The 19,309-nt window shown below is 33.4% G+C and overlaps 1 protein-coding gene across 1 annotated transcript in view; it reads left to right on the top strand.

Annotated features, from left to right (window-relative positions):
* The first annotated feature begins 9,067 nt into the window (after positions 1-9,067).
* LOC127560551 (ATP-binding cassette sub-family A member 10-like) overlaps positions 9,068-19,309 on the top strand; it is a 109,707-nt gene continuing 99,465 nt past the window's right edge. The window contains exons 1-3 of the mRNA XM_051995227.1: positions 9,068-9,223; positions 10,660-10,761; positions 13,588-13,792. Of these exons, the coding sequence (XP_051851187.1) occupies positions 10,666-10,761; positions 13,588-13,792 (301 nt within the window). The 5' untranslated portion in view covers positions 9,068-9,223; positions 10,660-10,665. The remainder of the gene's footprint in view (positions 9,224-10,659; positions 10,762-13,587; positions 13,793-19,309) is intronic.

A 19,309-nucleotide genomic window follows, 5' to 3' on the forward strand; every position in this document is an offset into this window, starting at 1 on the left:
AAGCTTTAAAAAAATTTCTTTAGGATACCATGTCAATCATCACTGTTGGTGGAACTAAGAATTAGTCTAACCATTATTGATAGCATTTTGGAGTTGTGCAAAGAAAATAACTAAAATGATCTTTAGATTCAGATTCCAATTCTACTGAGGCATATAACTCTAAAATGTCAATGATAGTGACGCATACATAGAGAGAATAAATTAGAATATGTACATTAAACATTTTTTCCTCCTCTTTTTTTATAGATTCTTTAAGAAGTTCCCCTTAGTCTAGTAGTTCTCTGATACACCCTGAGGGCCAATGGCTTTTTAGAATAATAGTTGATGCTGCTTTTCTCTGCCACAAGGGATTTATTCTTGCTGGAGTTTCATATTACTTTTGTTCCAGGTTCTTTAGTCTTTCCTTTTCCAATTGAGCTGTCTCCACTGTCATCAGCCACCACAGTTGTAGTGGATGTCACAATAGATTTTGTTGGACCCTTATACTGACGCAGTAGTTGCCACTTCCCAGAACTCACAAAGTCACAATCTGGACAATTCTATCTCAGGATACTGATTTGCCCACCATACAGAGACAGAAGTGGAAATATGTTCACAATCACTAAAGCTGGGTGCAAGGAAGCCAACCTGTTTCAATCATAGCTCTTGGGGAGGCATCTCAGAGCAGCTGTCTTCCTTCCAAGACAAAAGGCAAAGAATAAGACATGAATGAAGGGACTACCTTTTTTACTTATACTCTGAGTGCGATCCCTAAAGAATGAGTTCTGCCCATTCTTGTTAAATTATTTCAGTTGTGTCTCACTCTTTGTGATCCCATTTGGGTTTTTCTTGGCAAAGGTTTCCATTTCCTTCTCCAGCTTGTTTTACAAATAAGGAAACTAAGGCAAATAAAGGGTAAGTGACTTGCCCAGCTACTTACTAAGTGCCCAAGGCTAGATTCTCTTTTTTGACTCCAGGCCAAGTACTCTCTCTACTATTACCTAGATGCTCCTCTTAGTCATCCTGGATAGAAGTAGGCACATCTCCCAGCTTCCATGTGGTTACTACAACTGAAACTATGCAGTGCATGTCTTGCTTGTACTTTTATGCTCCAGTAAACCTTCATTACAATAGAATAACAGAATCCCTCAGAATCAAAGAATTTCGAAAGTCAGAAGGGACCTCAGCAGCCTTTTAGCTCAACCAATAATACATGAAAGGAGTCCATATTACAACAAAACTGAGAAGTCTTTTGAACTCGGCTTTAAGACTTCCAAGTTAGGGCAACCTACTGGCTGTCTAAGCTGCTTACTCCATTTTCTGACACTTCTAATTGTATGTAAGTTTTTTCTTCAGATCAAGTCTAAATTTACCTCTTGGCTAACATTTTAGTTCTATATTTTGAAGTCAAATAGTACAAGACTTATATTTCCTCAGGGGCATGCTGGATTCCTCTGGTATAGGTACTCAAAAGACATTATTTTCAGTGTGAGCATATACATCTGGGAAAAGGCAAATGCTACAAATCAGAGATTGGTTTTGTCGATTGTCTAGACTTAAGATAAATGTGATGATAGAGAAAATGTTAATAATGCAGATGAAACTTAAAATGTGCTATGAGTATATAAATTTTCCTGGATGAAGCTAATTATTGAACACATCACTGACTCTATTAAACCTGATAATACTTAACATGTTTGAACATCAATATAATTTCTGAGTCCCCCCTTCTTCAGGTAAAATGCTCCCAGTTCCTTTAACTGATCTTCATCTGGCAGTAATTCAAGACCCTCCAACATCTTGGTAGTCTTCCTTGAACAGTCTCCTTCAATGTTCTACTTCAATTAAGTGACCACTTAAGTCAGCCCTGACAAGACAGAGTAAAAAGAGATTTTCATTTCCATAATCTTAGAAGCTGTTCCTCTCAATCCAACCTAAGAATATAGTTTTTTGGAAAACTATTGCATCACATAGTTAGCTCATGTTGAGTTTATATTTTAATCAAACTCATAGATTTTTTAAAGAAATAAGCTGCTATGTAATCATTCCTATCCTCTCCTGAAATGTGAAACTGTCCTTTGGAATCCAAATTTAAGACTTTAAGATAATTTTGTATAATCATATCTTATTAGTTCCAGGCAAATTTTGAGCTTGTGAAGAACTTTTAGGATTCTGAATCTCTTGTCCATTGTGTTAGCAATTCTTCTAAGCTTGGTATCATCTAAATATTTGATGAGAATACTGTTTGTTCTTTTATATAACTCATTGATAAAAATGTAATTGTAGCAATAACATGGAGAGCTCTTGCCAAAGGGACATTGAACAATAAACTTCTCTTTCAAATTGATTCCCTAACCAGTTCTGAATCTATCTAACTGAATTATGATTTAGTCCACAACTCTCCATCCACTCTACCATAATAAGATGAGATACTCCATCAACAGTTTTACTGAAATCTAGGTAAACTATATCTATAATATTTTCTTCACATACAGACTTTAGTATTTCTAACCAAAAAGGAAATGAGATTGGTCATACTTGGTCTGTTCCTAAAACAGGGCTAGCTTTTGGTCATCATTATTTTCCACAATAAACAATGGCAACAATCAGTACAAATGCATAACCAGATCTTGTGTTTGTTCCTTTTAATTTCCTTTGTGACATTCGAAAGTATTAAGATTCTGAAGAGACAATTGCCTCAACTCTTTATTAAAATGTTAACTTTTAATCATCATTTAGTTCCTTCTATTTGTTCAAATGTATTTCTCTTTCTAGAATTCTCTTGATTATTATTTGTATTTCCAAGTTCTCAGGTCAGTTCTTCTCATTAGGAAAACTTCAAATCCCTTTATCTTGCCAAAATCTCATTCTCTCCCAAAAGAATTATAGCCTCAAGCCTTGCAAAGTAAGATATTTTTGCTTATAAGTCTTTATGTTTTGCTTTTAGAACTATTGTATTCTAAGATGTTATAGACAGATTCTAAAACCAGCATCTCTTAGTTAACATTCAAAGTTTAATTCCAATGAAGGACTAAATAAATGTATGTTTAATGTTAAAAAATAATTGTAGAGGACTGAAACTCTGAATAGGTATACTTGAATTTGAGAATGCAGAGCACTTAAGGCTAATTACCTATTTGATGTGAGACAATGGTTTTATTAGCATATATTTGGATCATGGCTCTCCTCACCTTTGGTGCTTGCTGAATATTTGGTAGTAAGCCAATTGTAGGCAAACATTGGCAGGTGAAGGAAGAGAAGGGAGAGTTACTTGGTGGCAGGATGAGGAAGAGAGAGGCTAGAGTCTGCTGATATCTTTGGATGTCATGGCAGCTTGCCTGCCTCCTCCACTTCTCCCTCTAAAGACGGAGGACTTTACTTTGTACTGACTCTGGCTGACCCTGAAGCCATCCAAGGAGCTAGCCCATACTCTACAAATATTTTTTAGAATAAAGTGATAATGAAGAGAACAAAAAAAAAAAAAAGGGAAAAATTTCTTACAGAAAGCATTTAAAAACTAATAATTATATAAACACAATTGATTTAATCACAAAGGTAGTCACATGTGATGAAGTTATAATGTACTTTAAGAAAAATGATTTAACAAGGGAGGGAAGGCTAGACTGGAGAAGGGAGAGGTATTTCAGGGAAGACTATCTAGTAGGTAATTGCAATTCTACTTGTGAGATCTTACACGAAGGTGGTAACAGTAGAGAGAAAGGGCCTTCAAAGATGTTTTGATGGCAGAAATGACAGAGCTTGGCAATAGATTGGAAATGAGCATGAGACAGAATGAGGAATTTAAGCTGATACCTATGTCATGAGCTTAGGGGCCTGGAATTATGGTGGTTCTCTCAATAGTAAAAGGAAAGTTTGGAAGGGAAAAAGGTTTAGAGGGGGAAAAGTTAGAGGTTTTTCAACAAGATCAGAGATAAAGCAATTGCGACTAATATTGTTTAACACAGAGCTAGAAATGCTAGTTACCTCAGTAAAATGCAAAAAAAAAAAAAATTGAGGAAATAAGCATAGGCAGAGAAGAAACAAAATTATTATTTTTTGCAGATGATATCATTTTGTACTTAGAAAATTATAATCACCTAAAAATTACATGAAGCAATAAAGAAGTTTCAAGATATGAATTAAGTCTGCATTAAAGATCTTTATTTTTGTATGCAACCAACAAAAAATAATTGCAAGTAGAAAGAGAAATTCCATTCAAAATAATTATAGAAAGTATATAATACTTTTCTCCCTAGACACACCCAGAAATTGTATGAATCCAATTATAAAATACATTTGTACAAATAAGGACAAAGCCAACTATTTGTGTATAGGTCAAGCCAATATAATACAACTGAAAAAAATTATCTATGTGGAATTATTCAATGTCACTTCAGTCATATTACCAATAAATTATGCTAAGAATAATATTGCAGTTCATATGAAAGAACAAAATGTAAAGAATATCAAAGGTAATAATGGGGAAAATTTAGAGGGAACAGATTCTTTTACTACCACATCTTAAACTGTACTTCAAAGCAGAAATCATTTTTAAAATTAATTTCTTTTTAACATTCAAATCCAAAATTCTCTCCCTTCTTCCCAAACCTCTCCTAGCCATTGAGAAGTCAAGCAATATAATATTAATTATACCTCTGAAGTTAAACAAAATATATTTCCATGTCATCCATGTTGCAAAAAAACAAACACACAATAAAAAGCAAGAAAAAAGTATGTTTCTATGTTCACTAAGAATTAATTTCATCTCTCTTAGGAGGTGGGTGACATTTTAAAAATTATTCAAAGCTACTAAAATATGTGAAAAATTTTCAAATTACTTATAATCAGAGAAATTCAAATCAAAGGAACTCTCAGATTCTGTCACATCTATTAGATGTGCATATCAAAGATGGCAAAAAAAATAAAATAAATCTAAGAAAATAGGTACTCTGTTGTTGGCAGGTTCTAGCCATTTTGGATAGCATATCAACTTGTTTCAACAAACATGTATTAAGTATTTATTGTGTATCAAGTACTGTCCTTAGCCCTGGAAATATAAATACAAGCAGAAAAAAAAAGTCCTGTTCTCAAGAGACAGCATTTAAATGGAAGCTGAAAAGGAGATGGTGAGGAAAGACAGGAGAATACCCATCCAGGGACATGGTAAAGAGAATTTGGAGGCTCAAGGGTGCAGCCTGGGGAGAAAACAAATATGGATATTCTTAAAACAGAAGTTCTGTCTGAGAGGAAGCAAGCAGAGAAAGAGGCTGTGTCCTCCTTAAAATGGAGATTCTGGAAGAAAGCAGTCAGAGGAAAAGGATGCAGGAAAGAAAAGTACTTCCAGCATAAGAAGTTCAAAGGAAGATAAACTTATAGCATTAAGAGAGTTCTGTGTCATGACAGAGAAAGTGTGGACAATTAGGAATGCAGTTTTGAGAGAAATAAAGATAGGAATTTGAACTCTGCCCCCAAAGTTACTAAATTGTAGATATAGATACCCTTCATGTATAACAAGATACTTTCCATACATACCATTACTAGACTTACACCTCTAAAGACAAAGGAAGAGAAAAAAGAAAAAAAAAATTACAGCAGTTTTTTTTTCCCCATAGGAATTCAAAACCATAAACTAAGTCCATTAGGGAACGACTAAACAAAGTATGGTCTATAATTGTGATGGAATATTATTGTTTCAGATGAAATGATGAAGCAATTTTAGAAGAAACTGAAAGGACCTTTTTGAATTGAAATAGTAAAATGAACAGCACCAGAAGAATAATTTGCACAATGACAACAATATTATAATGAAAAAAACTTTGAAGAAAAAATAACAAAATTCATCTGGAGGAACAAAAGCCCAAGAATGTTAAGGGAATTCATGGGGGGAAAAATGCAAAGAAAGGTAATCTAGCTGTACCAGACTTAAAACTATATTATAAAGTGGCAGTCATCAAAACCATTTGGTAGTGGCCAAGAAATAGAGTAGTGGATCAATGGAATAGGTTAAATTCAAAAGACATAATAGTCAATGACTATAGTAATTTATTATTTAATAAACCCAAAGACTACAGTTCCTGGGATAAAAACTAAGTATTTGACAAAAATTTCTGGGAAAATTGGAAAATAGTATGGCAGAAATAGTCATTGACCAATATCTAACACTTTATACCAAAATAATGTTGAAATGGCCTTGTGATTCAGACACAAAGGGTTCTATTATCACCAAATTTGCTGAACAAGCGATAGTTTGCCTCTCAGATATGTTAGGAAGAGAGGAATTTGTGGCCAAGGAAGAACTAAAGAATATTATGAAATGCAAAACTGATAATTTTGATTACATTAAATTAAAAAGGTTTTACACAAACAAAATTAATACAGCCAAGATTAAAAGGGAAGCAGAAAGATGGAAACTCTTTTACAACTAGTGTTTCTGCTGTATTTTTAAAATATATAGAAGACTGATTCAAATTTATAAGAATATAAGCCACTTTCTGACTGATAAATGGTCAAAGGATGTGAACAGACAATTTTCAAGTGAAGAAATTAAAGCTATTTCCAGTCAGATAAAAATGCTCTAAATCACTATTGATTAGAGAAATGCAAATTAAATAACTCTGAGGTACCATCTCATACCTTTAAGATTGCCTAAGATAACAGGAAAAGATGGTAAGTGTTGGAGGGAATGTGGAAAAACTAGGATACTAAGGCATGGTTGATGGAGTTCTGAAATGATCAAACCATTCTGGAAAGTAATTTGTAATTAGGCCCAAAGGGATATCAAACTGTGTATACTCTTTGATCCAACAATATTTCTACTGGGAAAAATATTTCTATATGCCAAAAAGATCATAAAAGAGGGAAAGGACATACCTATGCAAAAATGTTTGAACTGAAATTTGAGTGGATGCCCATTAGTTGGAGAATGGCTGAATAAGTTATGGTATATGAATGTAATGGAATATTATTGTTCTAGAAGAAATGATGAGCAGGCTGATTTCAGAAAAACCTGGAAGAATTTACATGAACTGATGCTAAGGGAAGTGAGCAGAACCAAGAGAATATTGTACACAGCAACAACAAGATTACATGATGATCAACTTTGATGAACTTGGCTCTTTTCAACAATGAGGTGATTCAAGCTAATTCCAATAGACTTGTGATGAAAAGAGCCATCCACATCCAGAGAAAGAATTATGGAGATTGGATGGGGATCAAAACATAATATTTTTATCTTTTTGTTGTTGTTTGCTTGTTTTTTTCTTCCTCATTTTTTTCCCTTTTTGATCTGATTTTTCTTGTGCAAGATGACAAATATGGAAATATATTTAGAAGAATTGCACATGTTTAATCATGGGGCTAGGGAGAGAGAGGAAAAAATTTGGAATACAAGATTTTGCAAAGGTGAATATTGACTATGTATGCATGTATTTGGAAAAATAAAATATTATTAAAAATCCCAACTTTGAAATATATTAGAACTCTTATCCGTGTAATAGTGAATCACAAGTCCAAAGGATGGAAAAATAAAAAATGTCATACACCTCTTGATGGAGATAATGGACTTAAAATACATGTCCAAAAATGTGCAACATATGAATCTTTTGCTGAATTATACATTTTATTATAATTTTTCTTTTATTATTCAATTGGAAGAAGCAATGGGAGAAGTTCAACTATTCATTTATTTATTTTTATTTTTAAATTTTTTAAAGAGTTCAACTATTTAAAGCAATAAATTTTAAAAATAAACCTTATCAGAATATAAAGCAATTTCAAGGACTGCTAATTGGTTATTTTATATTCTGTCTCAGTTTTGGGCAATATAAACACTTTTTTTGGGGGAGGGGTGGTACACTTCAGTTTGTAAAACAGCCAGGTTTGGGCTTATCCTCTTGTGGGTAGCCATCTTCTTTAAAAGTGCTAGAGCTGATTTGGAGATTCCTTTAACAATTCAGATCCAACTTCATGGAACCTTTAACCCTCTCAAATTCACAAATGACCTCTCTGGCCGACCATATATGATTTATATATGTTTTGATACTCATTTACTTAAGATCAGGAAGGAACAAATAAGAAATACAGCTCAAACTAAAGCAAAGCTGATTGTTGCTTAGCATAAGCATGTACTTTGGATGACATCTGTGCACAGTTTAGAATTGAGGAGAGCAAGCTACTTCTTTCTCTCTACTCAAGTCCCTTACTGCTCTGGAAAACAAAACAGTCATTATATACTTCTTAACCAGAAAGGAAGAGAGAGACTGAAGGTGTGATGACTCTTTTTTATAAATCCACTGATTCATCAGGTATTCCAGCTCTGCAGCCAATTTGAGCACTTTGTCATCTCAAAGTAAAGTTGTTTAGCTTTGAGTTATATCAGGTTAGGAGGAGTCCCTGCAGCTTCCACATTGTCTACTGCAATGAAAATCCTGCACACATTCTACAGGCTATTCTCTTAAAGCCAATTGAACCTCACAGATATTTGACATCTTTTCATTACATTCAATTCAAACATCAACATCTGAATGGTAAATATATTTATATTTTTTAGCTGTGCTGCAAGAATGAAAAGGGTTAATTCACAATTCTGAGTCTGTTTGGTTTAGGCAATTATCCAAAACCAGTTGAAGACTGAATGTAATTATGGGGCAATCATTAAGGTCTGGCATTTTTCTGTTCATTTACTCTAAACCATTCAAAGGAATAAGTGGGGACTGGGTTTTGTTATTTTTATTAGCATCATTTGCCTGAGGTGCAACTGAATCTTAGTTTAAACTTGTGCAAATTGTCCATTTTTCTTATTGGAAACATGCTATTTCTTTCTCAGTAGACATCTTTTCTAAATATGCTGGAGTTTCTATGCTTTTAAATTTTAAATTTTGTGACTTCTCCTTTGTGCCTGGAAGAAGAGAACCTAATGAACAAAAGTGGGATTTCTCTTTACAAGAATGCTGTTCTTAGCCAAACATCTGTAACTGCTATCTCCCTGCAGAGGAAGTAACTAGGAGAGAAAGAAATGGAAAACAGCACAAAAGTCATCATGTGAACAGTATATTTTGGCAGCTTGACTGAATTGAGACCATAACCCCTTTTCAGAAAGAAGTCTGAGGAGGAGTTCTTCAAAATAGGGAAACTTTTAAAGCATTATGTGGAGGAAGCTATGAAGAACTTTGGATTATTCTTGTGGATATAAAGAGACTCAAGGATTAGCATTTTTTCTGGATTTCTTGCTCCAAATTTCCTGCAAGTAAGTTCAACTCTATTTTCTTCTTTTATTTGTAGAATGATAACTTTTTGAATAAAAATGACATATACACAAACATTTGATTGGAAGTTATAACAGTCATTTATTCAAGAATTATTAATTATAATTATTTGATATTATATGTATTAAATGTGTATAAAAATAACAATTTTAAAATGATCAGTTAGGAGTATAGAGATGACCTTAGATTTTGGCAATTAAAATAAAATTTGCTAATGGATCCATTCATGAAAATTTAGCTAACTTATGAATTCATTTATAGTTCTGACTGATTTTTGAATATATTTTTAAGATTAAAAAAAGGAAGCATCACAGTTTTTGGCAGCATTCAGAAAAGCAGCTTTTCCTTTCATCATTTTGATCATCAATATTTTACTAACTTTGAAAGAAGTTAACTGCAATCTTTAAAGAGATTTTTCTGTTAACAAATTGGAAATGTCTTTATTTCCTCTGTTTCTTAGTCTCAGTCTAAAAATACTGGAATTTAATCCAACATTTTTTATTTTCAAATACCAGGCATCTAGTCTGAAAGGGAAATCAATATTTTTGTTATTATTATATCACAGTTACACATTTATTATTTCTAGCTGACATGACTTCCTGTGAGATTTCTTGAGGTAATATGATATTGAGGGTTTTATGATTTCTGCTCTGGAATTTTCATCATAATACAAAGAGTAAAGAATTACCAAGTAGAAACTGATTTGTTAAAATGGGAAACTACCATTATTTTAACTCATTTTATAATTTTAGTGTTTGAATATATTTTTGCCTATTGCTTATATGCAATTGGGAAGGATCATTTGCTCTCCTAGACCCCATAATACACCATATTAATAATACACTATAGTAATAATTTACTAAATGGTCACTTGAACTCTAGAATTTAGTATTCCACCCAGAGTGAAAACATACTCCCAGAGTAAATACTGCATGACTAGAAACAACATTGAAATGCTGTTTCATTCCTCCAAGGTTATTTTCTTTTCCTTAATTAGTCAAAAACTTGCATCATTTAGCGTATTCCAGTTTTTGTTTTGCTTTTGCTAAAAGTGAGGAAGTAGGCAATAAAAAAAAATAACTACAATGTCCTTGGTTGAAAGGATTGTGAACACTTCCCTCCCATCTTTACCTCTCCCCCCCCAAAAAAAAAAAAAAAAAACCAAACAAATAAATAAATAAAAAGTCCCTGGAGGGAGAATTATTAATGCTATCTAGGAATGATTTTGAAAAGTTCTGCATCCCTTTTTCGAGGTTGTGAAAGATGTTTTGCAACAGATAGAGAACTAATATTCTCTTCTAGGAAAAGATTTACTAATGGAATTGTTTGCAGTTATGTTTTTTTGGCATAACATTTTCCCTAAGGTCACATTCCATTTCATTTACTTTCTCTTTTCCCTCTCTTTCTTACTAAACAGGCAAAAATGAATGAGAGACATATAAGTGTGTGTCAGCAAACTCAGGCCCTGCTGCATACAAACTTTCTTAAAAAATGGAGGATGAAAAGAGAAAGCATCTTGGTATGGTTCAAAATCTGTTTCTACTCATCTAAAAAGCATGCAAATGTGCTCCTTTCTGGTTGCATGTATCCTTTTCCTTCTTTGTATATTGCTCAGAACTCTGCTTCTAGTGAGTAAACTGATTTGTTGATTTTAGCTGTGCTCAAATTATAAATGTTCTAGAATAAGACTATATTTATAATTGAAACTACTGCAAATTAAAGAAGTCTAATTTCTGAAATATAAAGCACTTATATTTATAGAGCAGATATAGCAGTTCCCCAAATTATTAATCTACCAGGCATCAGAATTTCATTAAAATTTTCCATTTAGCAAAGGCCCAAAGCTTCCCGGCCTACAAAAAAGATAGTAGAGAAACTTATCAAGTGGATTATTTTGAGACAATAGTAAATGAAAGGACACATGACATTACTGACTAGCAGAAACCGAGAAAGCAATATTTAAAAAATAATATTTCTAAAAGTCATACATTTTCATTTTTTAAAATGAGAAATAAATATTTAATAAATATTTTGGGGATCTGCAGGAAAGGAGATTTCATAACTTTCTATGTTTATTTTATTTTATTTTTTTGGCAAGGCAATTAGGGTTAATTGACTTGCCCAGAGTCATGCAGCTAGTAAGAACTAAGAATGTGAGGCTGGATTAGGGCTAGTACTCTATCCACTGCAGCATCTAGCTGCCTCGAGTCATACAGTTTTAAACAGAAAATATTTCTGGTTTACGGGCTATGTATGACTAGACAAAATGACTAAGTATGCACACAGCTAATCCTGGGACCTTTTTAGTTTCAAGTTCTCATCACTGTATCAAAGATCTTTGTTGTTTCTTACTGAAACAAAGAGGTTGTAAGAAGGGAAAAAAAATGTGGCAGTCCACTTACTGGTAGAATGTTTCAAAAGCAACAGCATTTTTTCCCAAGCAGTTTATGATTCAATTCAAACATTTTGACACTAGTATTAAAGCAGAATACATATCTTCAGTCTCAGAAAGACCTCAATGGGTCTCTTGCTACTATCTCCAGCGTCAGAACATACATATCAAAGAATGTATGATAAAGAACCAAAAAAATTGATGAAAGGCTGAAAAAAAAAGAGAGTAAATGGAAGCTACATTTTCAATTAAATATCTTTCTTGATTCTAACAAAAATATTATCATTTTTTCCTAATCTTTTGTTACTTTTCTATACTATATTTGTGTGAGTATATTTTGCCTTAGAACATGTACTCCATGAGAATAAAAATGATGTTTCTTTTAGAATTAACTTTTGTCTAATCCAGCATTAGTGAATTGAATGGATTATGGATCCCAACCTAGTGATGGATGATGCCTGCTAGATTGGGTAAAGAGATTTAGTAACCCAAGAATCCATAAATTTATCAAGCATTATCATTTTGATCTTTTTTTGGTCTTTTTGCTTCAAGATAATATGCATCATGACTCAATATAACAAATACACAAATATGTCTCCTATATATTGAATAAATGATGAAATCATAGATTTAGAGTTGAAAGAAACCTTAGAGAACATTGACCAAAAATCTTATTTCTTATATAAGGAAGACTGGGGCACAAATACATTAAGTGACTTGTGTGGTACTATACGCACAAATAAAGTTATTTTTCTAATGTACATAGGTGTGCTAGTTGTCAGAACAACCTGAGCTGCAAGTGTCCTGGCATTTTGTAACTTTTCCTTTGCTCCTCTCTCAAGTGCAAGTCTTTCCTTTCAAACCCAGATCACCAAGAATAATCACTGGTAATATAAAAAGGAAAATACCCTCACTCATGCCTCATTTCTCACAGTCTTCTCTTTTACCCATTCTTGATTTATTTCTAGCAATTGTGGAAAACTGACTTCATATGTCAGCCTTGAACAGTTTAATAAATCTTTCCTACTTTTAGACCAACTGCTTTAGTCCTTAGATCAACTCCTGATGACCACTTTTTTCTTGTTCCAAAATAAAGAAAACTTTCTCTCTTAACCTCTTTTTATTTGCAATCATTAAATAACATACACATGGATTTTAGCATTTCAGCGGGACAACTGAATTTTATAATAGATAATGCATATTTAAATTCAAATAATAGTTTAAAAAAAGACAAGTTAGCAACTTTACTTGCTGGAAGAGAGAGGAACTATTTTTGCTTAGATATAGAAGAGTTCCCTAGAGGCCGTGACTCAAGCATTTTCATGGAATTGGGACTCCTGTTGAATTACAGGATTTGTCCAAATCTAGTAGACCATGATGTCATCTCTCAGCATGCTCCCTACTTCCATGCTCAGCTTTTTAGAAGGTTTTCCTGTTTTTCCAAACTCTCAAGTCTCCTTTTCCCACAACTCCTTCTTTTCTAAGGAAGGATAGGATAAGGGTGAGAGTTTCTTTGTCTCAAAGCTTGACTACAAAAGTGTTCCTATAAGCTAACATATGGGATAGCTTTTCCCCATCATTTTTTTTAATCAGTGAATATTAGTTGCATAGTACAATAAATAAAAGGTGATGTAATATGGTAGAAATGTTGGTTTAAATCCTCTCTCTGTTACTTACTTCTTATATGACCTTAGTAAGTTGGTTAGCCCTCTAGGTGTCAATTTCATTAAAATAAGGAAGTTGGACTAGACTACCTATGTGGTATTTTCCATTTCTAAATCTGAGATTACTGCTGGTGGTGGGAGGGAAATGAACTCCAACAATTTTTTAAATTAAAAAAAAGCGCTTATCCTGTACAAAGGTTGGGATCCACTGAAAAAAGATGTTTATTATAAATGTTCTATTTTTTGTCGACCACAATCAATTTTTTAAAATTTCCCTTTTGCTTTGTAGGAATGGCTCATCTCATTGCTTCTATTATTGTATTTGTTCCTCTTTTCAAAATATAATCAAGTTAATCACTTTTCTGAACTGTCTCCCATGCCCCTGGGTCGAGTAGATAAATTTAATGACTCTGACTTAGTGGTTGCTTACACACCGATCTCCAATACAACCCAGAAGATCATGGATAAAATGGCAACTGCGCCCTTCATGAAAGGTGTGTTGTCTACTAACCTGAGGGTAATATCTGATATTATTGTTCAATTTTTTAAATTCAATTCAACAAACACCAATTAAGTATATACCAGGTATAAGACACTGTGCTAGGAACTGGAGATACAAAAACAAACAGCAAAAATCACTTGCCTTTGTTCAAAAAACATTCACATTACCTGGGAATATGGTTACAAAATGTATACCATTAAATAAAAACAAGGTGATTTCAAGAGGAAAGTTGTCAAGAAGACAACTAAGGACAATCAAGGAAAGGCTTCACAGAGGATATAGGGGTCTCAATTAAACCTTGAAGAAAGATAAAGAATCACAGAAGTAAAATGAAGAGTGAATGAATGCTTGAAGGTAAGATATTGAGTCTGAGGAGCTCCTAGACAATGAACTATACTGAAACACAGAATGTGTAAAGAGGAACAATATAATGTCTAAGTCTGAAAAGGTGAATTGTAGTCAGATTGTGAAGAGATTTAGATGCCAGGTTGAAGAGTTAATATTTTATCCTCAAACTGATGGCAAGTACTGAAAGGTTTTCACTGACAGGAATGATATGATCAGATTTATGCTTTGAGAAGATGATTTGGGTAGCCATGTAAAGGATAGATTGTTCAGGAGAAAGTCTTCAAACAGAGACCAAAGTTAAGATTTTAAAAAAAATTCAGGTGAGAGATGTTGAGGGTGTAATGAGAATCTCCCTCAGTGGACACTATATGAGTGGAAAGTAGATAATATATTAACAAAGCTGTGTATAGAGAAAGAGAAAAAACAGAGAGTGAGAGAGAAAGAGTAAGAATGAAAGAGAGAGGGGGGAAACAGTTTTAAAAAAACAAAAACAAAGCAAAGTACATATATACATATGTAGCTTGGTTAATAAGTTCTATGGGCACCTCAGCGACTTCAGATAGATATCTTTTCCTCATAGCATTGTTCTTTCTGCCTTCAGAATTTTATTCTATCCTTTCCAAGTTAAGTTTTTTTAAATCAAATTTCAGTTAATGGGATCCTACATATCATTTTTCTTAACCTTTGAAATCAATTATGTCAGGTTGTTTACTTCTTAGTGACAAATTCCAATATTTGGTTTCCATAATTCTTATCTAAGTTCCTATAATTTCCACCATTAGAAACCAGATCAGGCTTGTTGGTGACAATCAGATCCAGAATAGAACTTCTCCTGATTAGTTGCTCGACCTTCTTTGGATAAATTAAAAAATTAATCAATCAATGAATTTTTTTCCCATATTCACTGTGTGCTAGACACTGTGTGAAATACTGGGAATAAAAAGAAAGTTTTAAAGTAACAAAAGATTAGGAAAAAAAGGATAATATTTTTGTTAGAATGAAATGACTTGTATGAAAAAATGACTTGATGAAGGTAGTATTTGAGCCTGAAGTATGCCTATATGAGCAGGAAAGATGCCAAGAATTAGAGAAAAGAAAGCAGGTCATTCCATGTATAGAGAACAGCTAGTACAAACACAAAGGGATAGAAAATGTGAGGGACATTGCTATGTGTGGGGAACAGCAAGTCAGCCCATATGGCAAGATTATATTATGCCTGGATAATAAAATGCAAGTTGACTAGAAAGGAAGAGGGTTATCATCGTAAAGTACTTTAATTGTTAAATATTTGATCCAATAGATAATAGAGAGGAACTGGAGTTTTTGGAGCAGGGAGATGTGGTCAGACCAACACTTTAGGAAGATCATTTTGTCAGTTGTATGGAAGATGGATTGGAGTTGGGAAAGGTTTGAGGCAGGGAAATCAGAAAAAATAGCAACAGTACAGGTGAGACATGATGAGGGCCTGTGTTGAATGTATTAGTAGAATGAAGGGGGCATATATAAGAGATTTTCTGAAGGTAAAAATGACAGAACTTGGCCACAGATTGGGAATATGGGATAACTGGGAGTGATGAGTCAAGTACAACAATAAAGTTGTAAGCCTAGGTATCCTAGAGAATGATGGTGCTCTCAAGAGTAATAAGAAATTTGGGGAGAGGGGAGGGTTTTTGTGAAAAATAAGTTGTTTAGGACATGAGGAATTTAAGATGTCTCTGAAATATTCAATTTAATATGTCCAATAGGCAGTTGGTAATGTAGCACTGTAGCTCAAGAAAAAGATTACAGTTGAACACACATACACACAGAGTTTTGGGATACCATATTTGTATATTCATGTATATGGATATATACATATACATGTATTTAACTATATGGACACATGTTTGTATATATTATACATACACAAACATATATAAATGCATATCCATAAGTTGTTACAAAAGTCTTACTGTACTTTTAAGTTTTTAAAATTAAAGTTTAGGTTTGAAAATTGAACTTTGAAGAAAACAATTTCAGTTGTATGATTAGATCAAAAGCTAGAATGTATAGGTCTAGAGGAGAAGGAAGAGAGAGGAAGTAGAGGAAGCTAGACTATCAGCTCTTTCAAATGGAGTCACTAAATATATCAGCTGCTCTACTTTTGGCAGAGAGGATGATTCTTCAGATGTTTGGATAATTGAAGTTCCCCGTTGCTACTAATAACATCGCTCCTCACTACTCCTTGCCAGTTTTATGATCTGTTTTCCAAATTCACCATCTATCTCCTCTTTTCTCCAGGTGGTTTTAAATATCTTCCAATGATAATATTGCTTTTATTTTTTCTTCTGTTTAACCTTATACTAATGTTTCTCCACCATATTTTCCCATCTTTGTTTCCTGGAATTTCTTACATAAAAACATTTTCTAGTACATATCTAGTACTACCCCTAATCCTTTTATTTTTTGTCTTCTTTTTGAATAAATGTAGCATTCTTGACATTTTATCAAGTGACACCTGTGACTGTAAATATCTCACTAGACCATTTTACTTATTACACAGATTTTGTATGTATGTATTTATTTACATATAAATACATATATGCATATATATGCATATATATGTATTATATATATATAAAGCATCTAGATCAGAGGACTTTAACATATTTCCTGTGGCAGGGACCCCTTTGAGAATCTTGTGAACCTTATTCACCCCTTCTCATAATAATGTTTTTAAATATTTAAATTAAAATATATATGATTACAAAGGGAATTAATTATATTGGTTATGCAATTATCAAAACTTAAAAAAAGTTCACAGAACTCAGATGAAGAATCCCTAGTCTACATAATTGTAAAAATTGTATCATATTTGCCTCTAACAATGGATGCTTTTTCCCTTCAGTTTAGTGATATCCAAATTATTAAAGTTCAGTGCTCGATTTATTTCAATTCATCAATTCTTTATCAAATACTTATTATATGCCAGGCACCATACTATGTCCTGGTACTTCTTAGACAAAATAGAAACTGTTAAAAATAAAATATTATATGGAGGGAGAACTTGGTTTCTCCTTAATCTCAGTTGATAGTCATAAAATATAACCAGAGAGAATGAATGTGAATACATTAACTAGGTATCAGCCTTCCTTTATCTTTTAATCTTTTTTTTTCCCCTGAGGCAATTGAGATAAATGACTTGTCTAGGGGTCACACAGCTAGAAAGTATTAAGTGTCTGAGGTCAAATTTGAACTCAAATCCTCCTGACTCCAGGGCTGGTTCCCTATCCATTGCGCCACCTAGCTGCACCCATTCTTTTATCTTTTTAAGAAAAATGAACTCCTCTTTCTAATTGAGTCCAAAGTAGGTTATTGGTGAACAATGATTGACCATGCCCCTTAAAAGATATAGTCAGGCAGATAAGGTCAGTTTAGTCCAGAGATGCCTGTGGAATGTGATCCATGAATGTTTTGTGCTTAAGTTTTTTCTATGTTTTGAGCTATTTGTGTTGATTGTTAATGGAAAACATACATAATGGTAATTATAAGCAAGACTTTTAGTTGGATGCATCAACATGGAATCCCATGACTCAAGGTAGTTACCTCCTTTTGAGGTACTTTTGAGAATGAATACAAATTGGGGAAGAGGGTGGATATAGAAGTGAGTGGAGAAAGACAAAAGAGTAAATACAATGCATGATACAAAACAAAAGAAATACAAAGTAACATTGGTGGTTTTGGTTACGTTGAGAATTGAGGGATCAGGAAAATTTTCTTGGAAGAAAAGGCTTTTGATATGAACCTTGAAGGAAGCTGGGGTTTTAAAAAAAAGCAGCCTTAATTCCTCATTCTCAGTCACTAAATCTATCCAGTCTGATCCCAAATCTTGATTCTAATTTCACAAAATATCTCATATCTGACTCTTTCTCCCCAGTCACATAGCCACAGTTCTAGTTCAGGTTTTATGTCCTTTCAATCTCTCACTTGGACTACTGCAGTAGTATTCTCATTGGCTTTCCTGCCTCCAGTCTTTTCCCTCTCTAATTCATCTTCCACTCAACTACCAAGGTGATTTTTCCAAAGTGTAAGGGTAACTACATCACCTCGTTGCTTAATGATTTCCTATTACAACTTGGATTAAATATAAATCACTGTATTTGGCATACAAGAAGAACTCTTTCCTACCTTTCCATACTTCCTGCACTTTACTTCCATTCATGTACTCTATGATCCAGAGACATTGATCTACTTAAGGTTCCTCATACTTGTTACTCCACATTCTGTCTCCACAACTTTTCATTGGCTGTCCCAATTGTCTATGATTCTTAGTTTCCTTATCTGCCTTCAGGCCTCAATTCAAATTCTATCTACTTTAAGAACTTTTTTCAATCTTTTCTCTTTCCCCCACCACCTAATTGTTGCCTTCTTCTCTTAGATTGCTTTCTATCTATTCTATCTATCCATCCATCTACCTATCTATCTATCTACCCATCTATCTATATATCACATGTAACTGTTTGCCCATTGTCTCTCTCATTAGTATGTGAGCTTTTTTTTTGTTCGCTATATTTAGCACATTACTTGGCATTTGTCAGAGGTTAGTAAATACATAATAACTAATGTTTTTCATATGGTTCTCCCATGCTGAACCCTGGTCTTGGCCTCCAACTGCTCCACTAAACTACTTTCTCTAATGTTTTTTTGAATCTCCTTTTATCATTCATCTTTTACACTCCTTGTCTCTTTGTTGATCACTTGCCAAGTCCTAAATGTTACTTCTCAGATAAGTCTTGTTATGATGAGTTATTTAAGAAAAAAGTTTTGGCAGTCTCCTTCTGGAAAGAGCTATCATGACTGAGCACATAGCCTTTGGAGCCCCTCTGCATTTGCATGGATTTCACAAATTTGTTCTTTTATTCTTGTTTTTCAGTTTTTTTCTAGGTTTTTCTAGGTTCTGAAAAGTAGTGGCCCAACTTTCTGTAACTATTATCCATTTAGTTTTATAGGCTGGTTTTGAGTCTTTTTTCAATCTTTTGATTTGTTCCTCTAATTGTGTTCTAATGCCTATATATAGTTCACTCTCTTCATTGCTAATAAAGACTGGCACATTCTTCTATTTCTAGGTTCCTATAATTGGCTCTGTAGAATCCTTGCCTTAGTTCCCATTTCCTATTTGATC

The sequence above is a fragment of the Antechinus flavipes genome, chromosome 4 (assembly GCF_016432865.1).
Source record: "Antechinus flavipes isolate AdamAnt ecotype Samford, QLD, Australia chromosome 4, AdamAnt_v2, whole genome shotgun sequence".
In the NCBI taxonomy this organism is placed as follows: Eukaryota; Metazoa; Chordata; class Mammalia; order Dasyuromorphia; family Dasyuridae; genus Antechinus; species Antechinus flavipes.